Consider the following 10,543-nt stretch of genomic DNA (forward strand, 5'->3'; position numbering starts at 1 on the left):
ATTGTGGCCAATTTATCTGCAAAGACAGTGTTATTGTCGCTTTAAAAACGTTAGGGTTAGGGAATGCTTCCTAAGTATGAGTTGACTGCTGAGAAGATAAAAAAAAAAGATGAAGACTGGAGAGTATTTTATTTTGGATTTGCTTGTGAAATCAAATATTTCAAAATTAATTTCAGTTACTGGCTTATTACAATTAATACAGCATATTTTATATTGGGTTCTGTAGGCTTTTTGTTCATATATTTCCTCTAATATATATAGTTCTCAGTGTAATCACAAACCCATGACAAACAAGAATTTAGAAGAAAAAATGTTTTTAGCTTTGTGGTGTGCTCTTACCTTGCTTCATTAGTAGGTGTTAATGAGACTGTTTTCTTGCTGATTTTTTTAGAGCCTTCAGAATATTGAAATATAATGCTAGACAGGTTCTTCATGGTATTCCTTTCATTAAAACAGCCATCCTTTTTGTATCAAAAACTAGTCCTGATCCACCTTCCTTTTGGTATGGGAAGGATTCTCAGCTGGGATAATTGCCATCTCTTTATCTACTGTGTTGTATACTTTTCAGGCATGAAACCACCTAGTAAATTATAAAAGCCTAGTATGAAAAGACTGTCCATTTTTAGCAAATCTTTCTTGCTGTTGCTTTTTTTATAAGGGTTACTTTACTGTAACTGCACTTTTAAGGGCTTTTTGTGATTTATTCATCTCATTATGTAATTTGTATATAAACTTCTATGTTTTAAGTGTCTAAGCTAACATTCATTATTTCCATGGTGCTTCTGAAGTGAATAAATATTTATTATAATTTTAGTAATTTAGGCTTTCTGCAAACATAGTCAAATGAGCACATGTTAATTTTCTTAGCAGGCGCCAGCTTGTTGTATATTGTTCTACATATTTACGTATACAGAGATGTGAGTATATACATATGCCTGTATGTATGCGTATCATACGCTATCAGGTTTCATTATGTTGTAATGTAAGATTATACAGCAGAGACGAGCAAAGAGTTGAAGCATTTTGAACAAAGGGGTTAATACCATATCTTAATGTGCATGGATGATGCCGTGTGGTATCATTTGTGAGCTCTGAGGTGGCTGACCATTTTCATTTTGGTGAAAATCCCTTGAGAGGGAAAGCATTTCAGAGCGGGGTGTGATCTGTTCTCCCGGTAAGAGTGATTGACAAGGAATGAATAAATAGTTAAAAGAACTGAATAAATACCACCCTCCTGTTTAAGTCCAGGCACACCTAGGCTAGCGCATATATATTCTAATGCAGCACTTCAGCCAGATGCTTGAGTTGTCTAGTGACAAAAACATCCCTGAAAAGCCAAATCATAGTTTAATTATGACTGCTTCTGATAGGAGTTTTATTTTATGGTGACATTTTATCAGTGATTTGAATAAATGCAAGCAGGATGTAATGATAAGTATATATGCAAAAGGTGACTGAGGCCTCTTGAGTGGAAGCAGGGCCCCTGACAGCAGGTTTTTGGTCAATTGGTGAGGTGAAATGGTTCACTGAATTGGATAACACAGTGCATACCATAGTGTCTGATTAAATTGATTTGTCCATGGCTGCCGCCTACTCCGCTACTGAGGCCCTTTAACCTATTTTCAAACTTTTTTTAAAACACACTAAATAAATGTGGTATTAAGGGAAGGAAGCAAACACAAATGCATTTACAGCTGTAGAATTCTGTTGTCTAAATTAAGATAAAATGTGTGATTTCCAGAATGTCTGAACACTCCTGCATTTACCTATTTTGAGATAAAAAGCCTATGAACCAGTACAGTACTAGAAACAAATGAGCAAGATATTAATAAGCAACATTCTTCATTATAACCTAAGTTACAACACCACATTTGTAAATTCCTAGATGTATTTCTCAGGGGAAGGAAGGTGAAACACTTGAGGGGTTTTTTTTGCTTTGCTTTTGTTTTTCCAATTGCAGGTTTTACTTCCTTATTGTTTTATCCAGAAGACACATAGAAAGCTTGTCAGAGAATCACAGCTGCATGTCTGTTTAAAAACTGATTACTACTATTAAGCAGGGTCACTGATTTGAAAATATCTGCAGTGATTTCAAAAAAAGTAATCAGATGAATAATACTTAATAACAATACATTTTTTAACATTATAAGGAAAAAAACTTTTATTGTTTTAGTGTTAGATTGAAATTGTTGTATATTTGGTCTTTCCTTGCTAAGCAGATCAATACTAAGTGGCAACTGGGCTTGTATTTTTTTTTTTTTTTTAATTCAAGACAAAGTTTATATTCTGTATCTTTTCCTGGGTTGTGTCATAATAAATGCAGACAGACTAGTGTCAGTTTAGTCTTGCACTGAAAGGTAACATAAAACTTTCTGTAGTGGTGATGTAAAAATGGAACCAGTTCACCTTAAATACAGTATTGCAGTAGCATAGAAGTGCAGAGTTCAGTATGAGAGGTTTGTTTTTAATTTTAAGGGAAGATATGGCAGTTTAATTGCAGTGTTCCCTGAAAGGGTAATGAAGTTCTGTGCATCATTTAAATTCTCCAAGTTACAAATCAGTCTTGTAGAACATGCCATCATGCTACGGGCAACTTAAGCTGTTTTTTCATTTGTGCTTTTAAAAAAATATACAGTTAGTATCTTGCTCACAGTGAAGAATTGATAATGAGAGAGTAGTGTTCAGGGATTGTTTCTTCGAGTGGATTTGCAAATGTTAATAGCTGTTTTGCAACTTTGTTATCAACTACACAGATTTTATCAATAGCATTTCTTTAAAAGGTAGAGTATATTTTCGGTCTATATTTTTTGCATGTGCTAAACTTCATGTCTTTGCATAGACTAATAGTAGTTGGATCAGTGCTCAGGTACTTCCCAGGGAGCTGAAAATTTAAAATATTTTGATGTGTGCTTGAGCTAAGACATGTACTATTTTATACATATAGCTATGTATTTTTGGATGCTTCAGTTGACTCCATCAGGCATTGAGTATTTGTGCACTCATTTTTTAACATTATTCGATAGTTAAGGGGAAGCACAAAAAATTGTCATCACTGGTTTAATTCTATTTGGTAAAATGTTAGATTGTAATGAATTAAATGTATATACACTCACTTCAAATATTTATAAAACAAAGAAACAGAAAATATAGAAGAATAGCCAGTACTTATAGAAAGCTGAGTTGTGAACATGACCAGCATAGGATCCTCATGCTAAAAGCTTATAATTATTTCTCTGTAGTGTGTGTTTGAATAATGTATTTCAAGGATTCACACACCTAGCATGTGTTATAAATTAACATTATTCAGTAAGGAGTTGTTTGAGATTTCATTAAGATTCCCCTGGTTAACAAGATTAATAGAAGAGTACATTTTAGCCATTTTTAAGAATCAGCAAAAGAAGTCTTTACTAAGTCCTAGCCCTGTGGAATAAGTACTCTGCGGTTTGTCTGCCTCTGGGTAGTCACTCTTTTGAAGATGACACCCAGGGTCACCACCGCTTGCATGTGGTTTGGGAATTTCAAGAGAAAACAAACAAACCCTGTTTTATGACTCTTGCAAAGGCTTTATTTATTTTGTTTTGAATTGAAACCGTAAAAGCTATTACTAGCCCTCCGAAATATAAGCATTGTAAAAGTTTAGCTTGCACCCTTCCCTTATCACATCTTAACTGAGCCAGAAGGTGCCAGCCTTGTGGACTTAGGCAAGATCTTTTATTAGACCAAATAACTTCTGAGCACACACACACATGAGAAAAGGCTTTTGTGCAGCAATCACCTGGTTCAGGTGCTACTGCCAAGGCACCATTTGCATCTGCCATGTGAAACCCCTCAGCAGTGTTGGGCCCTCGGGGAGGAGGCAGCTGGGAAGGAAAGGCTCTGCTCCTTGCTTCTTACCTGAGCCATGGCAAGACAGGAGTGTGCAGGGGAGAGGGGGCACAAGTCCAGGGTTCCTTCTCCTCTGAGGAAACCTCTGTTTTCAGAAGGTGGGTCTGTTGGAGCCTTGTCCCAAGTAGTGACAGGGACACCAGGACCCCCAAATTGCCTCTGTGTCCCATATGGGCCTTTCCCTTGCCAGGCAAGGCCAGTAGAGGAGTTTCTCCTGCCCAGAGTAATCTCCTTCCTCCCAGTAATCTCACCTATCTCCTCCGTATTTGGGTTCCTCTCCTTGAAAGTAGCATGTCCTTTTGGAAAGACTTGCTAAAGTCTGAAGCAAATCATTAGAGAAGGCTGAGTATCTTCACTATCAATATTTCTTTTTCTCCTCGATCTGGCAACTCGCAGCATGCAAAGTAAAACCCATCTCTCTAGAAAGATGAAGGAGAAGGCCCTTGGTGACTGCTTCTTCTTCCTCTCCCCTCTTTGAAATTAGTCATGTCAGTCATTTGAAATATTAGCACTCAAATGAGTTTAATGTTATAAATATTCGAGTAAATAGAAATGTTTGCAGCAGTGGCGGGATATTTGAATATTTGGTGCCCTCTAGTGGGACCTGAGTTACCAGGACTCTGTTTTGCGACATTGCCAGAGGTACTGGGGGCCCTATTTGGGGTGAAGGAAAAAAAAAAACAAAAAACAAAAAAAAAACCCCAGCTTCTGTAGTTTGGTAAAAACTACGAAGTGGCGATTTTGGATTCAGGACTTTAATATCTTACCGTTGTGGTATTCATGAAACTCCTAATGTCTAACAGCGGGTTTTTTTTTGGTATAGTTGCACAGTGCTAGTGATGATTGATGGCTTTTACACAGCGGGACACTTGCAATGTTGTCCTTGGGCTGCATGGGTTGACTTTATAGACAGCTGAGGGCAGTGAGGCATTTTAAAGACTTTCAGAAAGGCGTCATTAGGCACCTGTTTGCATCTGTAAATGCCTCTGACTTAGCGCTTATCAGTTGATAGAAGGGTCCCAGTGAAAACAAGCCAGGATCTGTTTCAGGGCTGTCTCAGTAATGTCATGAGCAGTAAAGAGTTTTTGAAAAAAGGTGTGACAGAGGGGTACATTCCAAGTGACTTAAAAAGCACAAGTGAAATACATGTTAGCTGGTGGCAATGGAATATCAGTGCAGAAGCTCTCACTGTTTTACCTGCAGACCTTGTGCACATTCACACTGTTTACAGTACATAGAAAATCATACAATTTGATGCTACATTTTATAACCAGCTGTCTGTCTTCATTTTCAGATGCTACAACTGTGGTGGCCTTGATCATCACGCTAAAGAATGTAGTCTACCTCCACAGCCAAAGAAGTGCCATTACTGTCAGAGCATCATGCACATGGTGGCTAACTGCCCCCATAAAACTGTTTCACAACAGCCCACTAGTTCTCAGGGAAGACATGAAGCTGAACCACAGCCTTCCACTTCTGCTTTCCTGAGAGAAGGGGGAGCAACGTACGGCTATTCATCTCCATCGTATTCTCAGGAGGGAAGGTCAGAGATATCAGAGCGTTCGGGCAGGTCACCACAAGAAGCTTCTTCAAGTAAGTTATCTGCATCACCTGAAGAACCAAGCAGAAAGGGGCCTTCTGTTCAGAAAAGGAAAAAAACTTAAGAGCTTTTGTCATAACTTTCTATTTTCTTTATCCTCTTGGGATGTCTACCTCATGCAATAGAGGGGAAATTATTTCATTATCAGTAGCTGACCTGGAATTTTAACTACTGTTGAGGAACTGTGAATTTTTTTTTCTTTAATAGACAAATCACTCCAAGCAAAATACATATGAGCAGGGTGTGTTAAGTTTTACCTTCTGTATGTGTGTATATGAGTGTGCACGCGCGTGTGTATGTGTACATATCTATAAATATATATATATATTTTCCATCAAACACTCTCCAACTCCCACAATACATTATTGTGAAGCAATAGATACAGTATCCAAAAATGTTCCTGAACTCATTCTTAGAAGCTATTTTCAAACACACTCGAAAAAAACAAATGAGAAAATACAAGAAATCTCTCTCACAACCACACCAAACTTGAAAAACCACACACAGACCTGAGATCAAGACTGTTACTTTTCTTTTGAACCAAAGGATACTTTCATATTTTAAAGCTGCCATATGGTACTAAAGATACTAGGACATCCCCATAGCATCAATTTGAGTTATTTTCTTTCTCATATCTATGAAGTATCAATGCCTTTCCCCTTCTTGTGCCTGTGAAAGGCAGTGTCATGACTAAATATGGCTCACACTGCCACCATCCTTTGTTGATGAGGAGTTTAAAGCTCCAGGAAAGACAATGAATGTGTGGTTTCTGTGCTGGTTTCTCAAAATGTTTTGTTAAATTAATATGGTTGTAATTGTAATTTAGATGACTGTTGCATAGGGGAGAATGTATAAGTTGTTACAGACCCTTTTGAGCGGTATCAGGATACCATCCTGTTTAACCCTCTGTATTCTGTGAAAGTTTAGAGGACCTTGGTGGCAGTGGCAGCAGCAGCAGCAACTTCTTTTGGTCCCAAGTAGTCCTCATCAATTTGAAGGGACTTACCCCTTGTTTGCTATTGAAAGGTCATGGAGAGAACTCCATAGGGATTTTGTTGTTGTTGTCTGTTTTGTTTTTTAAAGAAAAAGAAATGCAAAGCTAATAAGATCCTGGGATAAATAATTCTTTAAGAATAACGGTAGATGGGTACTTGCAGTTGCTCAGCCAGCCTCCTGTGATGATACAGCATGTGTACAGTAAAGAACGATAGGAGTCTGCTGCAGAGCAGCTTTAGTGCAGGGACCTGCAAACTTGCTAGAAGCCCTGGGCATCACCTACTTCTTGCAAACTGGAGACTGTTGCTGGGCAGCCTTTGTCTAGTGTGTGCTGGGACCACACGCTTCTTCATTAAAGATGAGAAAGATTGGTGGCCTCAGAGTGAGACTCCCTGGGCTGCAGCCCTTGCTCGGGGTTAATGGAGTTGGAGCCTATCAAAACTTCAAGTCATGTTCCATTTGTAACGTCTCAATTACCAAGTCATACATAAGATAACATACTTTGACAAATCCCATTGCAGATGTAAGTTAATTAGAGAAACTTGTATAATCCTTAACATTGGCAATAAACATAGGCTGTTATAGCTTGAAAGAGTCAGGTAGGTTTAAGCTCAGATAATCAAGAAACAGCCTGCATGAAAGGCTACAGTGAGCCAAAATCCTATCTGCGGTAACTCTTTTGTAGCCGATAGTTACAACAGGTAGGCAGCTGGCTCATTACGTGACCTTCCCCCTTCCCCTGCCAGAGGAGACTTTTACTGTTGCTGCTGCTGCTGCTTCAGTAAAGAGTTAGTAACCAAATGCCTCAGTGAAGGGCACAATTTCAAGAGAATTATTTTGTGTGAATTCCTTGCCAGTGTTTGCGAGAATCTCGATGGTTTATACTGAAGTTCTCAGTATGCTAATGCAAAGCTTACCTTTGACGATATTGAATGTGATATATCTATAGAGAACTTCCTTGCCTTACGTAAGGATAGTAAACTTATTTAAATTATGTAGACAAATCAAAGTGGCATTGCTTAACCTTCTAGCCGGTGTAAAAACCAGGTTAAACAGCAAAGATGCAAAACTTAGGTCACTTTGAAAATTTAAACCAAAGTTCCTTATAGAAATAGGCAGTTGTGGATTTGAAAACTGGTCATTCCCTGTTTATATGTAAGAAGTTCAGAGCTGAGATAAGAAAATAATTTCAACATGCAGAATTCAGTGGTGCTGTTTGAAATCATTGTGTGCACCAAAGTCAGACTGAACTGCTAAGAGCACATACCAAACCCTATCTTATTGTTGAAAGCTTAAGGTTTTATTTTTATATATTAGAATGTTATCACTATTACATAACATACTCAGGACAAAGAACTTTGCTCAGGGAATATACCATGTGATGTTGTTTTTTCTTTACAGAATAGTCTACAGACCTGCTTACTCAGAACAAACCAAATAGACCTTTTTATCTCTATATAAGTATTATGTACTGATATTAGTAACTACCTCTGAGCTGACATAGACCTACATTTCTGATAATCAGATCTCAGCATTTTGTATTATAAGTTCCTGTGAAATGATAAAGTGGTATTCTGTACTGGTTGCTTATGTGAGCATTTGTGTCTTTACATTCACAGGGTCTGAGTTTTCAGAGACGCTGGGCAACCACAGCTCCCATTGACTTCCAGTTGGAGTTTTTGGTGCTTAGCCTTTCTAGAAGGGAAGGGAGGGGGGTTGGGGGTGGAGAGGGGAAGAAAAAAAAAAACAGAAAAACATCAAGCCACTTTGTTTACATAGGTGACAATAAAATTATTATTCTGTTTACAGCAAAAGGCTACCTCATATTTACTGCATAAACACACCTTTGTGCTGCTCTGGCCTTAAAGGTGGCTGTTGATCTATGGTACATACTTTTTATCTGTACTAAATATGTAACTGGTAATTCACCACTGCATACATTATGGCAAATACTTGTTTAAGATGAAGCATCCATTTGAAATTAGGAGAAGACTCCAAACATTTCTTTAAAAGTTTTTATTTTTCTGTCTAAAGGATTATGGGCACTGTTCACAAAAATGAATACATCTCGAAAAAGACAAAAACATACATGCCTCAGTTAAACGTATAGTAGCATGAGCTGTGGCAGGTAACTACTTAGCACTGGGCTGCTGTAGAAAAATCTAATTATGCTCCTTCAATAGGCTGCTCCAAATAAGCAAAGTACCCTTTAAAGGAGGAGGCACAGACTTGAGTTTGGAATTTTTCCTTTGCCTCTAAGGATGAAATTAATATTCTGCAGCTTGGCTGAACCTTGATTTCGCCTATTCACCAGCCTGTCCTTGCCAGAATGCCTCACAATAAAACTAGTTTGAGTAGAAATAGTTGAAATTTCTGCTCAGAGAGATCTATTTTTCTCCTAACAATACTGGAGATAAGGTTAAACTTGTAACAACAGTATCTCTGCCTTCCATCCCCTCATCCCAAAATACTCAATTTGATTTAATCATAAGAGACATTGTGAGATATTTTTTATTCTCCCTCAAGGAGATTTAATGGTATATACTAGACACTACAAAAATGAGGCCATGAGGAAGATGTATATTTGGAGGAAGAGCCAAATAACTTTTTAGGATAGCTGATGGTAAATCTGGCATTACAATATCATCTGAAATTTTTGCTTTTAGCCAGCTTTCAGGGAATGCCAAACAAGACATTTGGATCTTACCTCTTCCCTTTGAAAGCCACCTTTTTCAGTTAATTTTTCCTTTGCGCCAGTGCTGGAGTTCCTGCTTAGTCATACTTAGTTTTGTGAATAGAGCCCCATAAAAAGTGTTTATAGATCTTGTAACATTCTTTGTAAGAAGAATTATAAAAGAACATGGGAAATCTCATTGAGTCTTAAATTTAATTTAATTAATTTATCTGTAAGAAATGTTTATCATAAAAAATATATATGTATTCCCCTGTGCTAGATATAAAAGTAATTGGGAAGATATGTACGTGTGCAGATGCACTGATTTTAATTTTCTAGAAGTCTTAATGAGATTTGATTATTGTTTTAGAAACAAGCAGAGCCTTGTTAAATGCATCAATCTTATTTTGCTTAGTACATCAACAGCCTCTTCTTTAAGAAACGTTGGTTGTGTTACCCCTGTTATAACTGTTGACTAATAATAAGAGGTTGATCTATGAACACACATTTCTGTTTTATACTAAAACAAAGCTGTAAGTTAGCAGCTCTAGTAGTGTTTTTATGAGAATGTTGAAGAGTACCAAGGTATTTGCTACCATTGTCATTAAACCAAATGTAAGAGTAACCAGCTTTACAAAGGATAATGGTTTTGACTACCTCTTGGATTACTAAATTAAGCAACAACTGGCTGACAAACATCACCAGACTGGCTTAAACTAGTATGTGTTGCTTGTGGTAATAATAACAATAACCATACTAGAGACCAAAGTGAACACTGATTTCTATATGTCTTTAATACTGTGTCTTATCTAGTGTTTTTAAATTATCTTCTGTAGTGTAGATTACCTCATTGTCCATTTTGACTTGTATGTTGTTTACAAGGTGAAATAAAAGAAAAATCACTTGAATTTTATGTTTTAGAAAAAAAGACAGTGAGTTGAAGTTTTGAAGGTCATTTCACCTGTTTACTGTCTTGAGGGACTAAAGCACTGATTGCCTTTTTACATATCATGTATTTTATATTCTCATTTCATGCCTAATGTCTTTTTTTTTTTCCTGTCAGTCATGGATATTGTGAGGTTTTAAAGAATTACTTGATTAAAAATAAAACATATAACGTTGGCATTTACAGCAGGCCTTGGAGTTTTTCTTTATTTGCATGTTAAAAAAAACAGCATACAATCACTATGCAGACTTTTCATATGCGTCTGTGTTCACTTAGTTTTAGGATACTGTGTTCGGAAAAGGTAGTTTTAGTGATGTAAATTGTTGTTTGGGGGCGGAGGAAATAAATGATTAATTGCATGCCTGGACTGCATCAGCAAGGTTGCAGAAATTGCACCCAAAACCATATCCAGCTATCAAAATTAAGCTGCAAGATTATCACT

At 37.2% G+C, this 10,543-nt stretch overlaps 1 protein-coding gene across 5 annotated transcripts in view; it reads left to right on the forward strand.

Annotated features, from left to right (window-relative positions):
* The window catches only part of LIN28B (lin-28 homolog B), a 101,074-nt gene extending 90,790 nt beyond the window's left edge, over positions 1–10,284 (forward strand). For all 5 annotated transcript variants that reach the window (XM_064508831.1, XM_064508832.1, XM_026120009.2 and 2 more), the window contains exon 4: positions 5,180–10,284. In XM_064508831.1, the coding sequence (XP_064364901.1) occupies positions 5,180–5,549 (370 nt within the window). In that variant the 3' untranslated portion in view covers positions 5,550–10,284. The remainder of the gene's footprint in view (positions 1–5,179) is intronic.
* The last annotated feature ends 259 nt before the right edge of the window (positions 10,285–10,543 follow it).

This window comes from Dromaius novaehollandiae, chromosome 3, assembly GCF_036370855.1.
Source record: "Dromaius novaehollandiae isolate bDroNov1 chromosome 3, bDroNov1.hap1, whole genome shotgun sequence".
Taxonomy (NCBI): domain Eukaryota; kingdom Metazoa; phylum Chordata; class Aves; order Casuariiformes; family Dromaiidae; genus Dromaius; species Dromaius novaehollandiae.